The 25,631-nt window shown below is 40.2% G+C and overlaps 3 protein-coding genes across 6 annotated transcripts; 1 reads left to right on the plus strand and 2 right to left on the minus strand.

Annotated features, from left to right (window-relative positions):
* Window positions 1–928: 928 nt before the first annotated feature.
* Window positions 929–5,518, plus strand: LOC118800024 (coiled-coil domain-containing protein 42-like). Its single transcript, XM_036560172.1, has 6 exons — window positions 929–1,003; window positions 1,371–1,475; window positions 2,470–2,670; window positions 4,068–4,289; window positions 5,172–5,333; window positions 5,444–5,518. The coding sequence occupies exons 1-6, from the start codon at window positions 929–931 to the stop codon at window positions 5,516–5,518; spliced, it is 840 nt and encodes a 279-aa protein (XP_036416065.1).
* Window positions 5,519–5,590: 72 nt separating this feature from the next.
* On the minus strand, window positions 5,591–17,733 carry si:ch211-160o17.4 (homeodomain-interacting protein kinase 1). Of its 3 annotated transcripts, XM_036559454.1 has the most exons (17): window positions 17,422–17,733; window positions 15,962–16,632; window positions 14,991–15,364; window positions 14,750–14,873; window positions 14,529–14,648; window positions 13,238–13,324; window positions 12,935–13,119; window positions 12,463–12,613; window positions 11,954–12,140; window positions 11,593–11,711; window positions 11,187–11,321; window positions 9,606–9,766; window positions 8,678–8,812; window positions 8,291–8,431; window positions 7,936–8,138; window positions 7,601–7,719; window positions 5,591–7,347 (listed from the first exon to the last, which is right to left on the minus strand). In XM_036559454.1, the coding sequence occupies exons 2-17, from the start codon at window positions 16,628–16,630 to the stop codon at window positions 6,931–6,933; spliced, it is 3,327 nt and encodes a 1,108-aa protein (XP_036415347.1). In that variant the 5' UTR covers window positions 16,631–16,632; window positions 17,422–17,733; the 3' UTR covers window positions 5,591–6,930. The 3 variants fall into 3 exon arrangements, with proteins under 3 accessions (XP_036415347.1, XP_036415349.1, XP_036415348.1); XM_036559456.1 differs by lacking the exon at window positions 11,187–11,321 and having other exon boundaries at window positions 9,606–9,763; XM_036559455.1 differs by lacking the exon at window positions 11,187–11,321.
* A 3,151-nt stretch (window positions 17,734–20,884) lies between these two features.
* On the minus strand, window positions 20,885–25,013 carry LOC118799907 (ubiquitin-conjugating enzyme E2 J2-like). Of its 2 annotated transcripts, XM_036560002.1 has the most exons (8): window positions 24,860–25,011; window positions 24,572–24,669; window positions 23,855–23,985; window positions 23,531–23,571; window positions 23,269–23,371; window positions 23,036–23,174; window positions 22,157–22,237; window positions 20,885–21,932 (listed from the first exon to the last, which is right to left on the minus strand). In XM_036560002.1, exons 3-8 carry the CDS (start codon window positions 23,983–23,985, stop codon window positions 21,645–21,647), a joined length of 783 nt encoding a protein of 260 aa, XP_036415895.1. In that variant the 5' UTR covers window positions 24,572–24,669; window positions 24,860–25,011; the 3' UTR covers window positions 20,885–21,644. The 2 variants fall into 2 exon arrangements, with proteins under 2 accessions (XP_036415895.1, XP_036415894.1); XM_036560001.1 differs by lacking the exon at window positions 24,572–24,669 and having other exon boundaries at window positions 24,860–25,013.
* Window positions 25,014–25,631: the final 618 nt, after the last annotated feature.

A 25,631-nucleotide genomic window follows, 5' to 3' on the forward strand; every position in this document is an offset into this window, starting at 1 on the left:
GTTCAGTGTGATGCTTGCTCTACCATTTAAGGATCATCTTTGTGCTAAGATGCTTTCATGAAACCCCACCATAAATAGCCATCAAATAAGATTAAAAGGAAATTCCACTGATTTTTCAAAATTTCCACTTAATTCAGTAGTTAAGAGTCATTCAGTGTCCTGATGTACAGTGGTTTATTGTAAGAACCAGGTGTTGTAATGTATTAGTCACAAATATAGTGAAGCTATGTGTGCCTTCTTTTTTATAAGTAACTTTAATGGTAAAATAATGGTACTATTTTGCCTTACAATGACTTGTGTTAATGTCTCTGCCATGAATATATTTAAAAATTAAGTTTTCTAATGTAACAACTTTCTGTGAGGTAGCTTTTAGGCGTATTAAAGTCTCCAGACATGCGATTCCTATCACCACCACTGTTCTGACTCGGTACATTTTACTGGTGCATTTCACATCAAACCAGTCTGACTTTGTTTACATCATAACCATTCAATTATGCAGAAATTATGAAAAATCTGTGGTTTTTCCCTTTAACACCAACCAAAAAATTGAGTGGTGTTATATGCTGCATAAGAAAAAGGCATTTATTACATTTAAAGAGGAATTCCACTGATTTTTCAAAATATATGCGTAATTCAATCATTGAGATGAACATCTCAATGAATGAGTTACGCAGAAAATTTGAAAAATCGGTGGGATACCCCTTTAATTCTTTTTATTTCCCTTTGCTACATCAGTCTTTTATGATGTCATCTTCAAGTCTTTAAGATAGAACAAAGACTAGTGTGATTAGGACGGTATAAAGTTGACTGAGAACTGGTTGCTAGGAGACCATTATTACATCTACTACAGTAAAATGATGGCATTCGAAAAACAGAGCTGGTGATTTTCAGCTGGTAGATTTTTAGCACTAGGCCAGCGCATCAAGTAATGGATGATAAAAAGGCTGCTGAGCACCTGTCTGATTACTTTAAAAGCCGCTTCGCAGACAAACTTAAAAGCCATGTATTGTAAGAGGATTTAGAAATAAAAATGTACTCTAAGTTTAAGTAATTTGATCTTTTGAAGTGTTTATGGTTTGGATTTCATTGTATTTTGTATTTTATTGTATATGGCAGCAATACTGGCCCTCCCCAGGCATTCTCCACCGCTACCCGTCTTATTCAGAGGCGACGAGAAGAGCAGGACATTCACAAGGGCCTGCAAAACCTTAGAAAGGTTCTGTAACGTTACATGACAGTTTACTTTATGAAATTGGAATATGAAGTCTACTTTGAATATGTAAATGACTGTATATGATTACTCTGCTAACATGACTTTTATATAAGCAAATCTGTTCATCTCCAGTGTCAACAAGTAATTTCTCTTACAGGAACTTGATTTGACTCTAAATTCCCAAAAAATCAGGAAAGAGAAGCTGGAACAGAAAGAGATCAAGATCAAGGAGGCTTTGAAAAATTTTGACCAGTATCTCAAGGTATCCTTCATTTTGCCTCAGTTTATAATTACATATGTTGCTCATCTGGGAATATGTTGGTCATCATTTGCATTTTATTTTGGAGACAATTGAGTGGATTCAAGGTTATTTCAGATAGATGACTCTTAAAAGGGAATTCCACCCATTTTTTCAATTTCTGCCTAATTCAATTGTTAAGATGTACAAACCCAATTCTGAAAAAGTTGGGAGTATAAGAAAAAAATTTAAATATATACAGACAGCGGTGATTTGCAAATCCTTTCTGACCTGTGTTCAAAAGACAACAGTACAAAGACATTTAATGTTTAATTAACTTTGTTGTTTATTGTGTATAAACTCATATTTGAATTTTGATGCCTGCAACATATTTGCATTAGTCAATCTCAGATGAGCTTCAGCCCACAGAAGTCGGCAGCATTTCTGTATGTTGTTAATATATTGCTTCCACTTTGCACAGTACAGTCTTAACTTGCATTTGTAGATACAATGACAAACTGTGTTTACTGACAAGGTTTTCTGATGTATTCCCAAGCCCAAGTGGTTATATTCATTACAGAAGCATGTTGGTTTTTAATGCAGTGTCTTCTGAGGGATCAAAGGTCATGGGTATTCAATATTGGTCTTCGACATTGCCCTTTATGCATAGATTGCTCTGTATTCTCTAAATATTTTGATAACGTTATGGATTGTAGATGGTCAAATGCCTTAATTCCTTACAATCATGTGTTGTTCTTAAACTGTAAGACTATTTGCTCACAGTTTTTCTGCAAAGTAGCGAACCTCGACCCATCCTTGCTCATAAACGACTTAGCCTTTCGTGAATGTTCATCCTATAGCCAGTCATGAGAGCACGACCTGTTATCTATTCACCTGTTTACCTGTGGAAAGTTCCAAAAAAGGTGTTTCAGGGCATCAGGGGTCCTCAAAGACCATGACTGCGAACCCTGACCTAAACTTTAAAGCTATTCTCCTATCAATTCTTTTCCAAATTCAGGAGATGAAAGTGAAACAATGCCAAGCTTGGAAGAAGGCAAGGCAGGAGAGAGAACTAACCCTCCAGAAAGCAGAGGAGCTGCAGGCTCTGAAAGAAGAGCTCCAGGAGCTTATCACTGAGAGAGATAGGCTGACCAAGCTAGTGGAAAAGCATCAGATCTACCCCACTTACTTAGCTAGTGTCATAAAGTCCTGCAAGCAGGTGAGGCATATGATTTCATTTCAGGACAGAAATCTCAGATCCGACTTTGGGCTTGAAAAGACAACTTAGTGTCACAGTAACGCTCGAACATAATATTTCTGTTGCTGTTGGGTTGTTCTTTCCCTAAATGTAGCCAGTCAAGACATATTTGCTTTTTTAGTTTTGCACTGGAGCTACAAGGCTAATGGAATTATACTGCCAGCTCAATAAGCGTAGCGCAAACTGCATTCCTGAATCCTCACGTGTTACTGAGCTGTTCTATAATCTCAATCTCAAGCTTTTGTTCTTTCTGACATACTGTGAAAAAATGGACAAACGTAAAACAAAAGCTATAAAAGAATAATATGTAAACAATACAAAATAAAGGAATAGCAAGCCTGAATTTTGTCCACATATTTTTACAGGTGTACAGTATTGTGCAAAAGTCAAAGATCACCCTCATTTATTTAATTTCCAGTCAAAATACCCACAAAAACCCATATCTCTACATCATTTGAACACAGCAGCTGCCCTTTATATTGCATGACAATTTCAAGATGAACAGGAGAATAGAAATGCTCCAAAATTACTGGAAAAACAATCTCTTTACATTAACCTCTATGAAACATCAAAATGATTTTTGCCTTCTCCTGTATAGTTAATAAAGTAAAGTTCAGTCAGTTGGTTGCATTTTCTGCTTCTCACACTCCAAGTAATCTCAGACACAATCAGTGATGTTAAGGGTCTGGACTCGGAGCGGTCAGTGCTTTGTTCTGAAAACACCAGCAGCTTCTTTGTGTGATTTTCTTCGCTTTTGTCTTTTTCCTTGTCTTTTTTTTTGTTCTTGACTGCTACACATCCTTGCAAACCCATAGCATTAAGTTTTTACAGTGGAAAGATGGACAGAAACACATCTAGCTTGGAGCTAGATTTACTTTCAAAGACGAAAATACTGTTTATCCGACAGTGACAGTTTTGGGGCTCCTGCATGGTTGTTGGGAGGCCCATTTTCTCTGTATCTTTTAATCATTTTTCAGCTCCAATTTTAGAAACTCTTGCTTTTTTCACTTTTTCTTTGACCTTGAAATGAATAAGGTACTTAATGGGCGTTTTGACAGGAAATTAAATAAATGAAGGGTGGTTTCTGACTTTTGCACTGTCCTGTATATCATATAGAGTCAGAAACCACGCAAGTCTGTTTAGGTAGGCAGTTTGCACAATGCTAAATGGCAGGCTATAAGCTTCTTGTTAGCTTAGCCTCGTAGCACCAGAGTAAAACTAAATAAGCAAACTGGACACTAAATTACATTTGGGGTTGGGGGAAAAAACTGTATATTGACTTGTCTGTTCTTTTTAATGCCATAGATTGATTAAACATCTGATTAAACATACATTGACATGCTGCATGCTTTGTTCAGTTTCAGGAGCCTTGGCAGCTCATCTCCCGTGTAGACACGCTGATGCAGACAAAGGAGGAGCTGTTAGGGAGCTGCCAGAAGAGCCAGGCCGCTGCCGAGAACATCCGAGCCCAGCTCACCCAGTACATGGAGCAGAACAACGACAAGATCCTGCACTACAACAACACACTGGCCACACTGCAGAGTGAACTGGACACAGCCCGCGCAGAGTCCAACCTCTGGGTTAGTGCTCCACTGCTAGACCTAACCTGCACTGGCTTCCCATAACCAAGAATGACCAGCTAAACCAGCATGAACCAGTTTAGACTGGCATTCCCTGCTGAAAAAGCATTTTGCATTTTTTAAATAATCTCTTTTGTCCATATCATGCTGTAGGACAGTTGCTATAGGCTGTCATTTAGACCAGGGTGGCCAAAAGTGTGGCCCACTGACCAAAGCTGGCCCAGTTTACGCTGACCTACCTGCCTTCTCAGAGTAGAAAGATGGACAGAATTGGACAAAATTGGATTTTTTCAGATCAAAGCAAGAGTGGAGCTTGAGTTTCTCCTCTCTCTCAAAGATAAAAGGACTGTTTATCTGAAGGTGTCAGTTTTAGTGGTCTACCAGGTCATGCACTGTTGTTATGAGTCACATTTCCTCTATGTGTATTTATGATTTTTGAACTTCAGTTTGGGAAAATCCTGATTTTTCATTTTCCCCATTAACTTTCCCCTTCCTTATGCAAGTTATTAATTGTATATCTAATATCCTCAGAAATATCTCCAGAAAAATGACTAACTTGTATACAATGACCATTTGGACTTAAAAGTAAGTTAGGGGTGGTCTCTGACTTTTGCATAGTTAAGTTTCACTGCAGTAGACTTGTTTTGCTCTGGTACACCTAGTTGTAAAATGACCTGCTGTAAATTTTACAACATAAATTTCACATTTGTTGTGCATTATTGCAGAACATGAGATGTAGTCCTGCACCGTAAAACTGCTGTATGTGATTTGTTGAATGTTTGACTGTTTGAGGAATTCCAGATGTAGATTGTAATGTGTGGTGCCATCCGGTTTATATTGTACTTCTACAAGTACCTTAACCTCAGTGTCTCCTCGATACAGGAATCAACATGGGTCCATATACAAAACACTGCAGCCAAGAAGACTTTGTTGCTGGGTACAGTCAAAATGGCAACACTGAACATCTACCAAACCATGTGCAAGAAGGCCAAAGATGAAAAGGAAGCAATAGCTGCTGATGACACTCTGAAGCAACTGGACAAGGTAATGGCACATCTACAGAAAATGAATTATATGTAGATAATCAGTAATACATAAGTGATATAAGGAACTGGTGTTGAAAGTATTCAAACGTAACTTTTTGCCTCTTACAGATCGAGACTTTTTTCCTTAATCTAAATTCGGTATGGGAGGAAATATGCAAAGCAGACAAGGTGTCAAAACCCTGAGTGCATTTAAAAATAAAAATGCCTAAAAATAAAATAAACACTGAATTAAAAAAACCAGAGGACAAACACAAATTGAATTGTGTTGTTTATTGGATGGTATTACAACAGAGGTGTTCAGATGTACTTCTCGTAATTTTGACATTACAAAATGCATACAGTACTTTTGCGGTCGATGAGAAAATGTACTCTTGACTTCAAAAACTGCCAAACATGGAGAGAGAGAAAGAATGTCAAGGCACATCATCTTATTGAGAGCAGAACAAGTAAGACCATGTAGTTAGGCCAGTGTGCTTTTGAGCAAAGGATCTGCAAATGAGGACAAACCAGTGTTTGGTCACCACGTAATGCCGCCTGCCTTTGTTGTAAGCTCGACCTTGCTCATCCTTAGTCTTTCAAGGATACAGGTACGTTAAGCAAAAAGGAAAAAAAAATGCTCAAAAGCTCACCAACACTGAGCCCTGCATTTTGACAGGTCATTTTTTTTTTTGGTGTTAGTTCATTTTGCAAAGCAAGTTCTACTCCTAACAGCATCAAAAGAACCTTAACAGCACATCAATTCAGCAAACAGATCACAGAATGTAATTGTTTTCCAGATGCCTGTCTGAATCCTTAGTTGAGAAGAAAAAAAGGCAAGGGAAATTCTAGTCAGTACATATTTCATTGGCTTTGACATGATCACAGTTCATAAGCTTCTTTTTTTCCAGAGGAATTAATGGACTTCAACAAGATAAAAACAACTCTAGACAAAACCAATAAATTGTTTGAATTCTATCATTTTACGTTCAGCACAACATACTTCCTACAATCCTACCTTGCCTTTGATTTAACTAACACTTAAGTCTTGACTTAAATAGTGGAGCTGCGTGAGCTCCGTACATACTCCTGATCCTTTTTTTTCCTTTTCAGTCACTTCAATACGCATCTTCCAGTAAAAGTAAAAACACGACGGAACATAATTTAAAAGGATAAAAAAGGGGACTAACATAAAGACACAAAACATTAAAACCACTAAAAGGGTCAAAAGTGGATTACAGGGTTAGTGTGGAACTTTTAGTAGTACAGAGAGAACTACAGGGGGTCACGCTGTACCAGGATCCAGCTGTCCCTTTGTGTCAGCTTTTCAATAGTGTTTCGCTATTGCTAAAGAACGTTCAACATTACGTCACCACGTATCTCGTGCTAGGAAAATAAACTTAAGCCTAACAAATAACAGGACTTTTCCAGAGGAAGGATACAAAGTGAGACCAGTAAAATATAATATTTCTAAATATCAACCTTAAAAAAAAAAAAATCTAAAATAGTTCAATTAAATAGGTAATAGCAGTTAATGTCGCAGCAGTTTCAATGGCAAGTCTATGAGGATGTGGTCCTATCTTGGTTACTACGCCTCAGTCAGTTCTCTACTATGTGCCTCATATGTATGGATACTGAGTGACTCTCCTAGGACTGAGCTGATAGCCACCATAGGCTGCACTTCCTCTAGTGCTGCTGGTGTTTGTGCCAACATAAGGGTGGGTGGGGAAATGCTGCTGGTAGTGGGCAGGTAATCCGTGGACCACGCCGCCCACCGAGTCTTTTGGGAGAAGACTGGCTGCATAGTGACTGGTGGGTGGGACATGGATCGAAGGGGAGGAGCCCTGGACGAGCAGCTGCTCCATGGTGTGGGAGGCGGAGGCCAGCGCGGCAGAGGCAGGGTACGTGTACAGGCTAGGGGCGCTGGTGAATGGCAGGGCCTCCTGGAGGCGGTACTGGGAAGAGGAAGGAGGGTAGGTCTGCTGCCGGCGCAGTGAGGAGCCACTAGTGTGGTCTTGAGATGATGAGACCGTGGTCTGTGTAAAAAGTCATTACCATTACTATTGAAATTTTCAATCATAAAAATGTCTACGTACTACCAATTATTACCAACTACCAGTTAAAACTGCGTATGTACAAACTGTGGCTTTCCAACATGTGTATTCTTAAGAGCTGCATTCTTAACCAAGATACTACATTATTTGGATCAAAATAAAAAGTAATACTAATGTGTACAATATATACGCCTTTCAAACTGGCTCTTCATCATACAGAAGTCTGTGTACTCACCTGGCTGAGGTTGAGTGGTTGGGACCTGCTGGGCTCCTGGAGATTAACGCTCTCCCCTGAGCTGCATGGCTGCCGTGTGGCTGCCCTTTTAGGCTTGATGTAGGAACTCTGCAAGACTCCTATACACAGTACAACAGAATTCATACATTTGAAATAAGTTTAATTATATCAGTTACCGCACTTCGAATACAACACTGTATTTAAACAACAAGGAAAATATTAGCTTACATTTAATGTTGGTAACATTAGCTTTATTCTGGACAAGTTATCTCCCTTCATTGCGGTCAGTAGATTGGAGGCCACATATTTAATGCATTCTTTTCTATGGTACTTACCTGTAGCTACTTTGGCCAGTGCTGAGCTCTCCCCTGGCTGGGTTTTCACTGAAGGAGCAACAACCGCCAAGGACTTTGCCAGGCGCGAGGGCTGAGCTGCCAGGCTGTTTCGGGGCAGAGGGGTCAGGGGGCTAGCAGTGGAGGAGTCTGAATCATGGACTGTGACACAGCTGATAACGTTGGTTCTCTGACTGGGTCCACAGCTGTCCAAATCAAAAAGTAATATACCATGCAAAATGAGGAACAAGCCATTTTTCTTTTTTTTTTTTTCAAAAGGTTATAATCATGCAAGCTGTCCAAAAGACCTAAAACACTACTGCCTTTCTGGCTGTAACCCCAAGAACCGTGACCTCACCTAGCAGGGTGGAACTTTCTCTCGTCCTCATCATCAGAGTCGCTGTGGATGGTGATGACACTGACAGCAGGGCTGGGTGTGTCAGAGATGACAATTGGCTGAGAGAGGGCAGCACTATTGTAAGGTGTGCCAACCAGACCACTGCAGTGAAAGAAAAGAGCAAGGGAATTATGCAAGTTTGCTCCATGCCAGTCGTTTCTAACGGAATTTGATTGACTACTTTAATTAGTCTAACAACATTCAGTTAAAGCATTCTATTGAGTTTATCAATGTAATTACACCAATTTGCTTTAAGATGCATTTCTTCAATTTTTAAATTGTTAAATCAGATTAATTTCTCCTGCTCACAAAACATCCATAAAGGGAGTGAAGATGTTGGGGCAGTACCTGCTGCTGTCCAGGCAGCGAGCCCTGTTTCTTTTGCTTTGTGATGATCGAGTGGCGCTGGATGCCCCACGGTTGAGAGACTGAGTGGAGTTCGAAACATGAGGGTTCTGCTGAAGAACTGTGCTGTGAGATGCCCTGGGGGAGAAGATTAGACACGTCATCAGTGGACTTGACATGAGGGTGTAGTAAGGATCCATATAAGAATGCAAATAAGTATTTCATGAATGTCTTAGTTTGCTGGATGACCTACTTCAATGATTACATTCATTACAAATATGGAATATAGTTATATTCATGTACAGCATTTCACTATACATGCGCTAGAACTCAGTAATGCAGCACAATACCTGCCATGTACAGGCACTACCAGTATGTTCCATGCTTTATTTTATGTTGGAGCAGCTTCACAGTTCTTAGTAAAGTTTACAGTGCTGTCTGGTACAGTTCTTAACTCCAGTTTTAACTGTTTGATAACGATACTCATGGAGTATCATTATGTGCAGTGTTATGTTTTTATATTTTATTGTAAATATTGCGTTTTATTGCTGTTCAAAGAAAAAAAACATGTATCTCCATTTATTTCGATTTTTACTTTGTCATTTGAGCACAACAACAGTCTTTTATATTGTGTGAAAATTTTGTGATGAATGGTCCAATAGAAATGCTCCAAAATTGCTTAGAAAAAAATCTCTTTACATTAACTTACATTTTTGCCTTCTCCTGTAAAGTTACTATTTTGGAGATGCATGTATTTATTTGGACACCAACGATATATAACAAACTAGTGATGCCATAAACCATGACAATACATTATTACTGCAATTATTTTAATAAAAATGTTTATGAGCATATGCCTACCTACAAACATAACTTTATTTATTGTACTTTTTTCCAAAATATGTTTTCAATTTGTCCACATTATGCCTACCTCCAGCTGGGTGTCTGCTGTGTGGAGCTGTCCGAGAGGATGGTCTCCAGGGGTGATTCTGTAATAGTCTGCGCTGTGCCAGTGCCGTGAAGGGTCATACCCGGCACCTGCTGCCAGGCAGGGGGGAGAAGGATCTGCTGTGTGCCCGTCTGCCAGGCCTGCTGAAAAGGGACAGACACAAAACACACGCTCAAGCAAACTAGTTTTACCAAATCGCTTCTATAAGGGCAATATTACACATTCCACTGCCTCGAAATAAGCAAGGGAGGGTCATTTCGAGACAGTAAATCTCTGCAAGAGATACTTGTGTTGGAGGGAGGGTATATGAAGACTCATGTACTCAAGAATGATTGCTGTACATGTATGCATAAGTAATTGCACATGGACACTGTAACATGGCATAATGTAACAGTCCCTTAACCAGCATGCTGATGGAACATAGGCCGTTTAAGCATGACTACAAAACAGTAAAAGCACAGCCCAAAGTCAACAATCCACATCTGCATAAAATCCAGCACTTCAGTTCCAAAGCCTAAAATACAGCTCAGAGCTTTGCAGAAGCACAGCCGCGTATTTATAGAAGTTTTCAAGCCAAGACCAGCACGCCGTGCAAAAACCTTTCACAAGCATGTAATAACAAAAAGAGATGGGATGGGGGGAGCAGGTGGTCAAAGTCCAGCAACCTGTTGAAAGGAGTATTAGCTGTTAACAGTTTAGAAAATGAATAAAAAGGACAACTTCACACAGACAGCAATCTAGTAAAACAAGTAAATAAATAAAGAAAATAAAACAAAAAAAGAAGAGCCATGGCTATAATGGCAAAGACAAGGCCAGAAGACCTGTGGATAGACAGGGCTATGAAGGAGTGTGAGTGTCCTTGAGCTGCGGACGAAGTGAGCTTCCTCCCCTGAGAGAAGGAAAAAAAGATGAGAAGAAGAGCGGGGGATGGGGGAAGGGGCACAAAACAACAAGAAGCTGCAAGCAGCCAAATGGGCGAGTCAGCACATGCGTCCCATGCCTGGAGCAGACCTGCGCAGAGAGAGAATGCGGGGGGAGGGAGAGGTGCAAGAGATAGAGAAGCTGAAAATAAAATTAATAGTGGAATAAAACTAGAAAACAGTAAGAGCAGACAGAGAAGGAAAAAAGACACAAAAATACAGACACTGAAAAGCGAAGACGAAGAAGAAAAGGGAATAAAGCCAAACAGCGAAAACAAGGAGAATAAAAAGAGAACGCTAGAGAGTGAGAGCAAGAGACAGAAAGAGAAAGTGAGAGAGAAGCTGAAAAAGATGAAACAGTGGGAGAAAGAACATGAGACGGACAACCTAAAGAGAACGAAAAGTACATAGAAAAGTCACAGGAGACAGAAACTGAAAAACTGAAAAAAGTTACAGTAAAAGAAAACCAGAAAACAGCTAAAAACACAGAGGGGAAAAAAGAAAACAGAAAGCTAGAAAGATCTGTAGAATGAAGAAAAAAGGATAAAAGAAGAAGCAGAGATCACGAAAGTGAGAGCAAGAGGCAGGGAGGCATGAAAGATGACTGTGTTAGTGGTAGAGTCCCAGGTGGGTGGCTCTTTACCAGCACGGTGGCTGTCTGCTCCAGCAGGGAAGGCCTTCCTGCCCCGCAGCCCAGTGCCAGGGGCAGCGGGTACTGGGACGGCACGCCCGGCGCATGGGGATGCAATGTGGCCACCATCAGCGGCGTACAGGAGCCCTATGGAGGTTTAGCCATGGGAGAGGGGAGGGCAAAAGGCATGGCCAAGTTAGAGAAATTTCCCTCTCAGGGTGAAGAGTACAAGGCTGCCATCCCACGTGCCACTGTGGGAACATATATGGTCTCATGGACGTTATAAAGAGCAGCAGGGTCTCCTCCTCTCTCCCTGCCACCTCCGTTTATCATCAAATCGTCATGCTTCAGATCCTTCTGAGTTAGATATCAGCCATTTCACTAACAGACTGTGATGGAAAAACATAAACAGCCTTACCTGCGCCAGCATTCCTGGCTGAATCTGGAGAGGCTGCGTATTCTGGCTCTGCTGCACTACAGGAACTCCGTTCTCCATTCTAACAGGATAGCTGGAGGTCTTGCTGGAGGACGGAAGCCCTTCAGGAAGTAACCGAAAAATGAAAATGAGCACCTTGGAAAAACATATGTATTAAAATTCCTTTGAACAAAGAAAACAATTTGATTCCTACGCTAAAAATCAATGCCTTCACAAGCTGAATTCTATGTATTTGAGCAAAAACAGCTTTTCAGGTTAGATTTGAGGACATAACACTTTAGTAGTCATGACCCAATACCAGCAGCAATGCCCACTAAAGCATGTTTTTCACAGCTTGCCTTACCCTGAATGGTTGCGGAGGGGCAAACGATGAGGGTCTGCTGAAAGGGCTCAGTTTGGGCACACAGCTGAGGGGGGCGGCTCTGCAGGGGGATGCTGGGCTGGGCCAGGCCCGGGATGTTTATTGTGGCCTGTTGATAAAGGGCTGGCTGGTAGTTGAGGAGAGGCACTGCTCCACCGGCTGAGGGAACCTAAGAACATACACAACACTTCTGATGGAGACCATCTTGAAGATCTTTATCTTATTACCAAAACAAGAGAACACAGAGAACAAAGTCATTCATGCACGCAACCTGGGGAGTTGGGGACTATATTCCTTTGCAGCATATAGACTTTACATGTCTATCTCTACACTATCAGGATGATTAAACACAAGAGCAAGACCAGGAATTCCAACAATCCTGAGAACAAGTCAACCATTTCTGCGTTAGTTCTCCTTTGGCACATTCTACAGTGTTTAGTTGATGTACACAAAAGGAACTATCTGATCCTAAATGAGCATGTGATCCGCACCTGGTTGTTCTGGTTAAGCTGACTGCTGAAGGTCACAGTCAGGTTGCCTGTAGTGCCAGGAACAGTATTAGCAGCAAAAAGAGCCTTCCCATTGTCATAGCTACTGTTCCTCCGCTTACACAGCTCCATGTTCTGGAAGCATGACTTCACACTGAAACAAGGAAAAATTATTTAGGCTTGGACTACAAAGTATTTTCAATTGTCATTTACTACTTGCATTGCAATTTAGTTCAACACTAGTCTTAATCCATGTACGGAAAACCAGCTAATAAAAGCTTCAGTTATTAAAACCTTTATGAGAATAGTCAAAACAATACTAATTTATTATTATTATACATTATTAATTAATTATTATTACTATTATCAACTGCTGATTCTTGTGCACAAATCAAAAATAATGTTCTTAATTTATTCACACCCATCTTGTCACAAATCAACCACCCCCATCAACACTTGCACTCCATGTACTTACTGAGAGCTGTGAGGGAAGTCCAGCAGATGGCTCATGGTGACGAAGGGATGGGCCAGTGTCTTGGTAGGGGTGATTCTCTTATCAGCGTCCAGCCGGAGCATCCTCTTTAGCAGGTCAATGAACTCCCGCCGGTCCGCCTTCTCTGCCAGCATGTCTGTGCCCTCCAAGTGAGAGGACAAGTTGACCTGGAAGAGGGTCCATTCAGTGAAAGGTCATGGAGAGGAAGTGACTGTAGACTGCAGCACAGATCTCGATCAGTATACGCTGAACAAACAGTTTACGGGTTGCGTTTTCTTTAAATACCTGCATCATGTCATCCAGACAATTAAAGATGTACTTTCGTGCTTCTTTGGACTTGATGCCCATCTCTGCTTCATGCTCTGATGGAGTCTATTGAAGAAAATGAAAAGCACAAGGTTATGGCTTTATGAAGAGACCTGCAAAATGCAAAAACGACTCAAAAACGCTCATGAGCATGTCAGCTCAATAGGGCTGATAATACCTCAAAAAGTGTATGCCACACACTGTGTAAAATATAGAGCACAAAGACTGATGGCGCCGTGTTACACACATGGTAGGCTTTTTTGGCTTAAGGCAGGCCAGTAGATGTCCATAATTCAATATTTCACACAGATTTAAAGCCCGATTTCTGCCAGAAAATAAAAGCAAACCAAAAATCTACCGCTTACTGTCATGGGATTGTTTATGTTACCATGGCTATGCCACTGCCTCTGAAATGTCGACATAGTTCTGATCAGGCAGAGAAGAGTTTTTCTTGCTTATTCAATCTGGACTAAGGAGTTAGGGTTTTTTTAATCTGGTTAATTTGGTTAATGATCAACAAGTCATATCTTCAGAATAATTCGGATATTTCTAATATTTGCAATCAAGTTGACTCCACATGTAAAAGGTTCGAAAGCAGGAGACTGATGCCTACAAGCTACAGTGTAATGAAAAAGTAAAGCTAAATACAGTTATTACCATCAGTTGCTGAGCACACAGAAACAACTAAACTCAGTTGCCAGCCATAATTCATATAAAGTTGTGCATGCTCAATAAATAAAAACAGCAACAACCATGCACAGGTTAACAGCACGATGTCAGTGTTTTCAAAAAGCTGCATTTTGCCCATCCAAAAAAAACCAAACAAAAACATTTTAAAACAAGACTTCACAAAAAAATAAATAAATAAAATAAACTCCACCCTGAAGAGTGTTTTCAAAAAAGTCAATTTTCAATGACCTAAAATTCTGTTTTCATGTGGACAATAAGGCAAAAACACAAAAGAAAAGAATGTTGGACAGGGCCTCAGAAAAATAGACACTGCATGATGGTATTAAGTATGTGGATGTTACACAATGACAAAATACCATCTAACAAGCAAGTGAAAAGAAAATGGATGTCCTTTTTTATGTAACGCAAAGAAATACATTACTGTATGTCCTATTCAAATAAATAAATTAATAAATAAATACATAAAGAAAGCAGCCAGCCAGCTGAAAAGTAACATGTCAGTTACACTTAAAATCGTATTATACTTCTCAAGTGAAGCTTAACTAGCAGAAAATAGACATATTTATATAATACTGCTTACCTTCAGCCTCCACAGTGGATAACTGGAGTCAGGCCCTCTGTGGAAAAAGCGGGTGGTTTTTGTGCCGGCACTAAGCAAATACTCCGCTGGCAAGCCCTGGGTCTGAGAAATATACCGAATCTGGAGGAGTACAAAATCCAATTCAGTGCATTCTGCATACTGTAATACAATACATTACCTATTTACAGAGTAAAAGTCATCTAAAGAGTAGGTTATCTGACCTGGTCATACTCAGATGCCCCAGGATACAGCGGCCATCCGAGAAAGAGCTCCGCAATCACACAGCCCAGTGACCACATGTCAATGGCTTCACAGAATGGCAGGCCAAGAATGATCTCGGGAGCTCTAGAGTTGGAAAAATAAATGAGTAAACGTAATAAAGGCCCAATAGGCACTGTGAAATACACCAATATCACCAATCACTAGCCCATTTTAATTCTTTAGAGGCTGATCCTCCCTCACCTGTAGTAGCGAGACTGCAGGTACGTGGAGCACACAGCCTTGGAGACGTGGCTGGCTGAGCCAAAATCTATAACCTTGACGCGGTATGGCTGCCTGATGGGGTCCACCAGCATGATGTTTTCTGGCTTTAAGTCTGCATGGATCAGGCCAAGGCTCTTGAGCTTCATCAGGGCTGTGGCTACCTGCTGCAGTATTGGCCGGATGTGGCGTAGTGGCAGAGGGCTAAACTTGCTGTGCTTCAGGAAGTCATAGAGGTTCTGCTCCAGCATCTCAAACACCAGGCATGTGTGGCCTTTGTGCTGGAAACACTCATATGAACGCACAAAGTTGAACTCGTCTGCATTCTCTGCACTGAGACGGTTCAAAATGCTCACCTGGAAGACAGAGGGATTGAAAAACTGACTGCATGTAATAGATGTTCTAAATTAGAGATCACATTCACTGTTAAAAGTAACAGCACTAACAGCATCCATATTACATAATCAGAAGAAACTAGTTTTTATTAACAGGGCTGCAACAATTACTTGACGATCGATTACTAGTCGATTAGTCAACAATGTTAATTCATTTTAAAAATGCTGACACATCGTTTACCTAAAAACAAAAGCATTCTATAAATGTTCATACAACAGAGTCAGTATAACTGATTGCAGTACCCTACAGGACCCACTAGGGGCAATCTCACTTCTGTTGTGTCACTGCACCATAAAAGAAGAAACTGCTTGTTGTCCATCTCAGTTTGCTCTATGACAACATTTCCCAATCTTGGTTGCGAAGTAAGCAATGTACGTTTTAGTGTTTCCTCTGCTCTTTGGAACAATTTTAAATTGTTTGTTAATAAGGCAATGAGTTGAGTCAGGTCTGTTGAGAGCAGCGAAAGCTCTAAAATGTTCTGTGCATTGGTAATCCAAAACAAACACAAGAAAATTATGCTCTACGAGAACAGATTCTATGATCCAGTAATAACTCACCTCTATCTGGCCTTGTCGTGCATATGAAGGATGATTCTTTAGGATTTTAATGGCCACGATTTCATTGGTGCCTCTTTTCCAGCATTTGGCCACTTGCCCGAAGGTTCCACGGCCGAGGAACTCCAGCACCTCGTAACTGCTGGAGACGGAGCAGAGGATTTCATGCTGGACCAACTGGTAGTCTCCTTCGCAGTTGGAGCTGCTGCTCTTGGTGGTGGGCGCGGAGTGGGGGATCGACTGTGCTGTGTTGCCCCCGGCAGCACGAGCTGAGTAGGCGGGGGCCGACAGCTCCTCCAAAATCTGCACGCTCCCGCTGCCACTGTCCCCGCCTCCCGACCGATCCACCTCCTCGTTCTTCCTCTTCACGCCGTATCTCTGGCTGCGGGATGCATGTGACTCTGCGGGACGGCGGCTGGAGCCCTGTGGGGCACCCCCTGTGCTGTCGGCGGCACGGACCACCACCTGGCACCGGGAGGCTGGTGGGAAGACCAGGCCGGAAGCGCTGAAAGGGAGCGCTGGGGCAGCGTTGAAGCCGTAGGCCTGGCCCACAGAGCCATAGGCCTCACTGGAGGCGTCCCATGCGCAACTCTCCACCTTCATCTTTTTCACCCGGCAGAAGGCACTGGAAGACACGGATGGAGGAGAGAAGACTTGCAGCTGGGAGGCCATGCCTGGGAATAATACAGGCAAAAGGGCAGTCAGAAGTTGTAACCTATTTTGATAACTGCACTGATGCACAACAAAACAAGTTTTAATGCCAGAGGCTTGGAGCACAGGACATAATGGTGAAAAGCTGCACAACATTATACAGCATATGCATACAATACACTGCAATACATTTAACATGTATACTACATGTGATCAAGACCAATAGTAATGACTAAATTCATACAGTCTCACAAATCAACTTAACTGAAAAGGCCGAGGGAAATAACAGAAATGTACCAGTGCATATGTTTTCCTCATTTTTACACACATGATTAAGCTGCATGGGCCATAAAAACCATCTACGGCAAACTGAACTCATACCATGCAAAGGAAAAAAGCAATCCCCTACACAATTTCGATCGTGCAGATCATGCAATACCTTTTGTACATGTCGTTCTGTGTAACTTTGCGCTTAGTGTTTACAGTAGCTACAAAATGACTCCACCCTTTTCCAAAGAACTGCACTATTTCTGTCTTCGTCTACATCTACTAACATTACAAAAAACTCTGACAACTCACATAAGATCAGACTGAAGAATACATTCCTTAAATACACCAACATGTTATGTGTCGTTACTCCGTCATCACTGTTACATTCATCATACAGTGAGCTGGCTAGCATGGCTGCTAGTTCGAATAACCTGCTCTGGGGACCTCAGAACCGACGTTAAATGGTTGCCTGTATATTAAATAAAACATTAACTACCAAAATAAGTAAATATAGAAAGGGTTTATCCGTGTTAGGTGAATACCTGAGTACGTTAGTCCTCGTTTCGTGAGCCAGCTCGGAAAGGTTTAAATCCCACAGCTTTCGGCTTAGGCCTTCATTGTTAGCTAGCAGTTAGCCGGCCCGCAGCAGCAGCCTAGAAAACGGGTGAAAACACACCGCGCTCGGTACTAAAATACAGATTCATGGGCCTCAGAGTTTAACCAGATGTCCTGTTATTTGAGTCTTCGGTTTTGTATTCCTAAAAAGAAATCAAGAATCCTTAAAAATCCACGTAAAAGAGGCGAGCTCCTCTCACCGGAACATCGCGAGTCCGATTATCAGCTGCTAGAGTGAGGCTTCCTGTCCCGACTCGCGAGAGAATCGTTTTATTTGAACCGGCTCTTTTCAGCAAGTCGGTTGAACCGAATCGCCCGTCACACTGAGTCGAGCTTTTTGTATTTTTTTGTATTCTTTCTTTGCGGAATTATAACCATTCACACCTTTCATCATCATGAAAACGGAACATAAAATAACACAATGCATTAAAGGGGAAATTTTCAAAAATTCTGAATAATTCAGTCCTTGAGATGTAAACAGAGACATTCAGAGCGGTTTGATAAGAAGTGGCTCACTGCAGAGAAACTTAGCAACTCAGATTCTTTCACAGTGGTGGTGATTGGAACCAGCGGTATACAATGTCTACAACCTGAATATAGCCATTTTATTTACTATTCAAAACCACCAGGGAACCTACATCTGTCTGCTGAGTTTCTATATGTAATGTTGACCATGACAAAATAGTCATAAATCTAAAAAAAGTTTTCTTTGGGGACTGTTTTGCCTTACACGGATTAAAATAAACAAAACTTTAAATGAATTAAAATACACTTTAAGCCAACTTTATCGCAAAAATATCATAAAAAATGTGTCAGACATCAGGCAGCATACATCTAACCACGTCACGTAATAACTCAGAGGTAACTATCAGAGTCATTAAACTCTTCAAATGTCTGGTTCCTATCACCACCACAAACAATTCTGACTCAGTAAGTTTTTCTAGAACAGAGCAATTCATAACAAACCACTCTGAATGACATTGATTACATTTTAACCATTTAATTATGTAGATTTTTTAAAAAAAATTGGAGTGGAGTTCCCCTTTAAAGACCCTATAAGCCATCTGGAAGAAAGCTATGAGGCCTACACGAAATAGTTATAAATACATTAGGTAATGATTGTGACATTGTTTCACTATGGGTTTAATATGAGGTTTATTAAAACATGCAGAGTGCTGTATGGTAAAATGGTGCCCAAAGATATTTCTCCCCAGATGTTTTCCTATTTTTTTCATTATTAACTTTACATATAACAACTCAGCAGACAGATGTAGATTCACTGGTCATCATGGATAAGTAAATAAAATGACTGTATAGTTGTGTTGTAGATGTCTACAACACAACTGTATAGCCATTTTATTTACCCCTAGTTTTCATAATCACCAACACACACTGATACAGTGTAAACACACTGAATGACTGTTTTACAGAACAACTGAACTGAAATGTAAAAGTTTTATTTTGCCTCCATAGTGAGTTTAGAAGAGTGACATTGCATATGAGATTGAGAATAAAGTTCACTTGACCAACTGTCTAAATGTTGTGCTGATGAAAATGAGATTTTCTGCACTATTCATTGTGGCGCGCCAACAACGAGTGAAAATGGAAAATGAGTCATCGAATCAGACGTTCGATTCAACGAAACTGACTGCTCAAAGGAATCGGCTCGCTAAACTGAATCGAACTTCCCATCACTTGCCTGTAACGTGAACTGCGAGGAATGTTACGCAAGGCCTCGGATTGGAAAATACCGGCGAGCGTAGTTCACTGAATGAGGATGTTTACCCGTTTCTGTGTGAAAACACTGCTCCGTGTTTGTGTCGTGACTAACAAATGAGAGCTGATGTAGGCATCCGGGAAAAAATAGTCTCCCCGTACATTAGTTACTCGGTAACGGTTACTAAGGCTGCTCTGTAAATAACGCGTCTGACGTTCAGAATGGAAAGACTCATCGAATAAACCGGTTCCTTTTCAAGCTGCCCGGATTAAAATAATAAATTAAAAACATATAATGGCTGGACCGTCTACCCACAATGAGAAATGAGCCACCGTGGGGGCTGTAAAAGTGAGAAAACAGTTGTTAATGTGTTTCTGGATGTTCTCAGAAATGGACTTGTTCTTAGAATGCGCAGCACAAAGCTATCTATAGACGTCCGCTAAGCCGCTTGGAGATTTAATTATATTGGTCACTAATCTTTCCCCAACAGGAGATATCTTGCACAGCTTGGGATTGTCAAGGGTTGAATGATAATAAAAAAGCCTGTAAAAATCTGCAATAGCAGACTAAGGCCTTGGTTGCTTGTTTATAGCGTAATCTATGATTTAGTAATAGAAACAAAATCCAGTATTCAGCGAGAAGGAAAGTTCACAACACAAGAGTTGGTGCTTTTACAGGTTCCCCCTTATAAGGCAAAATAGTGGATTTTGTAGGACTGCAGTAAGTGACTTTGGTTTCATAACTCAAGATCTACTCAAATAAGAAAGTAAAACTACACTAAAATGTCCAGAAGTATCCAGACATTCCTTTTAATTAGTGAATTCAGTGACTTGCAGCCACTCCTGATACAGGCTTGTACAAACCCCATTTCCAGAAAAGATGGGACATTTGGTAAAATGCAATAAAACGTGAATCTCTGATGAGTTTAATCTCTTGAACCTTTATTTAACTGACAAAAGTACAAAGAAAATATTTCCATTGTTTTTTTTCTGACCAACTTAAATATAAACAAATTTAGAATTTGATGTCCGCAAAAGATAAAAAAAACTCGGGACGGGGCAAAATAAATAAAGATTCAAGAGAATTTACAAATCACCGATTTTTCTTTTTATTGCATTTTACAAGTGTCCTAACTTTTCCAGAAATGGGATTTGTATCATGTTCATGGAAAAGCATTGCCAACATGAGCCCAAGGTTACCATGCCCAATGCCAAGCGTATAAAGCCCCCAGCACTGGGCTGTAGGGAGCTGGAGTGACATTTGTGATCCAGAACTAATCATCCAACATCAGTACCTGACCTCACTAATGCTCTTGTGGCTAAATGCAATCAAATCAGTAATATTCCAACATCTAGTGTAAAGCCTTCCCAGAAAAGTGGAGGCTGTTACTGCAGCAAAAGAGGGCAGGGTAAACTCCCTATTAATACCATTGATTTGGTCAGAAATGTAAGACATGTTGGGTGAGCAAGTGTCTGACATAAAAAGCATCAAAAGCCTTTCTGAAAAAAGCAAATGTTTCTGTTAAGCATGACTACACTGTAGTCATATGAAAGTGAAAATGGTTCTCTCTTACACCTCTAGTTCTTCACAAGGACTTCCAGGTTTTGTATGACACTGTGATGAAAAGCACAAAGGAACAAAATCTCTATCAATCAACAAAAGGATGCTGTATATTTATATTTGAATCGAATCATTGAATCACGCTTTATTAAACCACTTTCACAAAGTGCAAAGGAATAAGAGCCACAGTTGATTCTTGCCTGACAAAACAAAATGAATGTAAGTATAACTAAACAATTTCCATTTTTTGACAGCACCTTGTATGCCCCACATCTTTCTATATTATAATATATAGAAGTTTCCAGCAATAAAATGATGCACCAAAAAATAAATAAATAAAAAAAATAAAGAGGTTGTTGCAATGCTGTTAAAAGCAGATCCACTAGAACACTTTTACCTCCAAGCCAATCGCAGAGAAATCTGATGTGATAAATCAATGGAAATCAAGAGGGACAAATGAAGATACACCCAAAAGAAACCATAAATAGTAAATAGAGGTGCTGTGGATATAAATAATTCCTCAGTTGAAATTGGTCTTTTACCACTTGTATGTTTAAAATGACAAAACACTGGTCCTTTGTTCTGTAACATGACTAATGAAACAACACTGCCTCAGGTATTTGGGCCTTATTGATCATTTTTTAAAAGAATGTGGCCACGTGCTGAGGCACTGACGTGGTCCGGAGATGGTGAACAACCTTCAGCCTAGAGAGCTTCTCTTGTACGCTAATTTAAAAAAAGCACCCTGATCTTCTTCAGCTTCCAAGAAGGGTGGATCAGGTTAGTCGTTTCAGTTTTTTCCTGGCAGGAACAGGAGCTCACTTTTGTGATTTGATACTCACAAAGGTGGCTTCAGCCCAAGCAAGTCCTGTCTCATTCCTGGGCTATGCTCCGGAGTACGTACTTTACTGTGTAAGCAAAGGCAGCAAAGCCAACTATTACAAAAAGGTTAGCCAGCGCTCCACCAAGGAGTCCGTGGTTACGGTTAGCCTGCTGGAGGGCAAGCGGCTGAGGGGCTGCCGCTACACCCAAAGGTGCGTGTCCATTCAGTGCTGGCATCCCATAATGGCCCTGGTCTCCATCTGGAATCACGTCTGGGAGAGGGAGAGCTTTTGGTCGTGAACGGAGCTCCTCCTGAGTCCTTTGCTTCTGCTTGATCTCCTGCAAAGGACAAATTAAAGTTCTGGTAGGCACAGTTGTATAAGCAGGGACAGCCTTCTTGAAAGCACACATGAACAGGAGGCCTTGATTAGTAGGACACTCAAAAGCATAGAGAGCAAATATAAAAATATTACAAACATACTACATATATATATATATATATATATATATATATATATATAAAACTTAATTTTCTTTTTTAATTTTGCGGTTTTAAGACTCACATCAACAACATCTGGAAATAGTTCACAGAAAACTTTGTCCTTTAAGTTGAAAGCCAGGCTCTGTGCAGACAGCTGTCTTTTCTGAGGAAGAAACAAGAAAAACATCCACAGTGCTGAATATATAAAACAAACAGTTCTGATTCTAAAATCTGAGAGGCTGAGCCATGTCTGAATTTGTATAGTTGCAAAAGTTTGAGCACCTTGGTCAAATTACATTTTGTTGTAATGTGAAAATATGTTATCACATATCACATTCTTTATAGAGAACACACTTCACATTTTATTGTGTAATTGTAATCATCTTGGAAACTTACTTGGCAACCAGTTAATAAGCTACATTGCTTAGAGGAAGAACTGCTTATTGCTATTATTACTATTAATATTTGTTAGCCTAAATAATTTATTACACTATAGTGTGTTTTATCCATTATGTTTTGTCACTATTTTCTAAAACCTCTGCTACAACACTGCACCTAACAGCACCCTTTAACGCATGGCTTCTTGTGGTTTATGGCTTTAAAGGAGAAGTCCACAGATTTTTAAAATTTCTGCATAATCCAATCATTGAGATGTAAACAAAGTCATTCAGAGTGGTTGACATGAAAACTGTAGAAAATGTATATTGTAGACAGAATTACAGACTTTTAGAGGCATTAAACTCAGACACCTGATTCCTTTCACTATTGCTGTGAACATTAATCCTAATTCAGTGTGTTTCTCTAGAACGCAGTAAAAAAATCAAGAGAATTCACTTTTACAATGTTTTACTTGGCTGTCAGCATGACAACGTGCAATAATATCTACGAAAAAAACTGGCATTTCTTTTTGACGGCTTCTACTACTTCAGACATGGTGAGTGACTTGAAACCATGTATTTACAGTGTAATCGGATGTCTCGATGCTTCCTAGCGTGGGGCCTTTCTCCACCATGAAACTCAGCAGCCCTGTGAGGATGGTGGAGACGGACCATGCAGGGTTCCAAGTGTCCGGATGGAAGTCAGTAATGGAAAGGCACAACCTGAGCAATGAAAACACCAAATCAAGAGAAAGTACGAAGGGCATCTCCTGTAAACAAATAGTTTTAAAGTCTCTTATGCTTTTAAAAGTCTTACCTTGTGTTGCACTTGAATCTCCCATTCGGGGTTATTATGTAAATACTAGGTGGTTTGAAAGGAAATTCGCGTGGGAATACCAGTTTTCCATGATAGTATCCCCCTTAAAGTAACAAGGGAAAAGAGCTCAGATTAAGCTACATTTCTAGAATTCCAGGTAACAAGACGAGCAAGGACCACAAATGACCTAAATGCAAGAGCCTGAATGTTCAAAAAGCCTCAAGCGAACAGCAGTATCACTGAAATTAAAAAACTGCACTACCTTCATATGGGGTTTTCTCTGGTCCCCGAACAACATAGTGCCTAGATCAGGAATTGTGGCATAATGAGAAACTTCAAAATACAGAAAGGGACTAATTTTATATATATATATATATATATATATATATATATATATATATAATTACATTTTAAAACACAGCTTACAGTAATTCATTGATCAAGCCTGTTGCTAGACTTCTAGAGTTCAAGATAAACAGATACGTTAAGGCCAAACTCTAAAATGTGTTACAGTTTTGAATATGAGGTGTATCACAAGATGCGGCCATAGAGCTTTTCATAGATGGAACTAAATATGAAGTAGTACCATTCCAAAATATTTGAGGGAAGTGGTTCAGCACAGATGTAAGGCACAGGGTCTTTCTTTATTCGGAGGTAATCTTGTTTTAGTCGCTGCGTTGCTGTTGTGGGTGCCTTCTTGTTCACGCTGCTGTTCATCTGAAAAAAACGAGATATTCTATCTGTAGAACATGTGGAATAAGTTATTCTCTTATTCACTCCATAAAGACCAAACTCTCCATTATATTTATGTGAATTCAGAACTATTGCAGAATACCCATACAGAAATCTGATATATGGCCATGTAAGCACATTTATCATAAAGTGTCAGGCATATATTTTAAAATAGATGTACATATATGTTATGCACACACACACACATATGTGTAAGTATGAAACACTGGGTATATATGCATAATATATGGTAAAATCTGAATCTGCTTTCAAAAAACACTTTATGTCACATTTTGAGAACCTATTCAAGACTGAAGTTCAATTCTAAGGTTATTCAAGTTTCTTCCAGCACTAGACTAGAGGTGCTGATTCAGATATGCAGTCATGGTTTCACCTGTCACCTGGAATAATGTGCTCAATAACAATATGTTTGAATTTGTTTCGCGGACTACCTTTACAGTGAATCCGCCTCAATAAACAGCACAATCTTGGCAAAACTGCCTCATTGCCCTTTCCCCAATGTTATTTCGGCGGAAGCTAGTTTCATGTTGAGAGCTACACGGGAAAGTACCTTTAAGAAGAAAGTTTTTAAAACGTCTCAGCACGTCAGCAACGAAACCTTTAGTAGATCAAGGCGGGTTTCGGGTCTATAACTGCTGATGACATCGTCTGAAAGACAGTAAACCCATCCGTTAACTGGCTTTCTAGCTAACGTTAATTAGCGAAAGCGCTTTGCAGCTAGCTGGGTTGGCTAATACAGCTAGGCTAACATCACTCGGATAACTGATTAACTGTCACTCTTGCTGCCACAAGAAACACGGTTCGAGAAATACACCACATATGAGTGCCAGTTACTGACCTCTCACACCAGAGTGGGACAAAGCTTTTGGGGTCTGACGACAGACAAGCGGTGTTTTTTTATATCGCGCTGTGGAGGAAAGCGGCTGGATTAAAAGGTTAGCTTAACCTAGCTACTGTTTACATCACTGCCGCTTACTGTAGCGCGCGTTCACGACGCGAGCGCGAGTCCTGGTTGCGAGATACTAAAATCTGAAGTCACCGAGTAGTTCACTGTGTAGAAATCATCACTTCATGATTTATTTAGTGCCTTATATAATGTAATCATTTCGTGTAGGCCTAGTAGCTTTATGCGAGATGGCTTTTAGACGCATTAAAGGGGAACTCCACCAATTTTTCCAAAAAAATCTACATAATTAAATGGCTGAGATGTCAACAGAGTGGTTTGGCGTGAAATGCTCCGTTCTAGAGAAACAGAATTGTTCACAATGGAGGTGATAGGAACCAGACGTTCCTAAGAGTTTAATGCCTCTAAAAGCTCCCTCACAGAAAGTTATTAAATGAAATTGTTAATATACGCTGCCTGATGTCTGATACATTGTTTGATGATAGTTTGTGATTTGGCGTAAAATGTATTTTTTTCTTGTATTTTTTATTTAACTTTATTCATGGTGGAGGGGTACATGCAGAGCGTTATGAGGCAAAATAGTCCCCAAAGAAAAGGTTTTCCAGATTTATGACTATTGTATCATCATCAACATTACATATAAAAACACAGAAGGCACGTGTAGGATCACTAGTGGTTTTGGGTAGTACATAAAATGGCTATATTT

Source organism: Colossoma macropomum, unplaced genomic scaffold (genome assembly GCF_904425465.1).
Source record: "Colossoma macropomum unplaced genomic scaffold, Colossoma_macropomum, whole genome shotgun sequence".
Classification (NCBI taxonomy): Eukaryota; Metazoa; Chordata; class Actinopteri; order Characiformes; family Serrasalmidae; genus Colossoma; species Colossoma macropomum.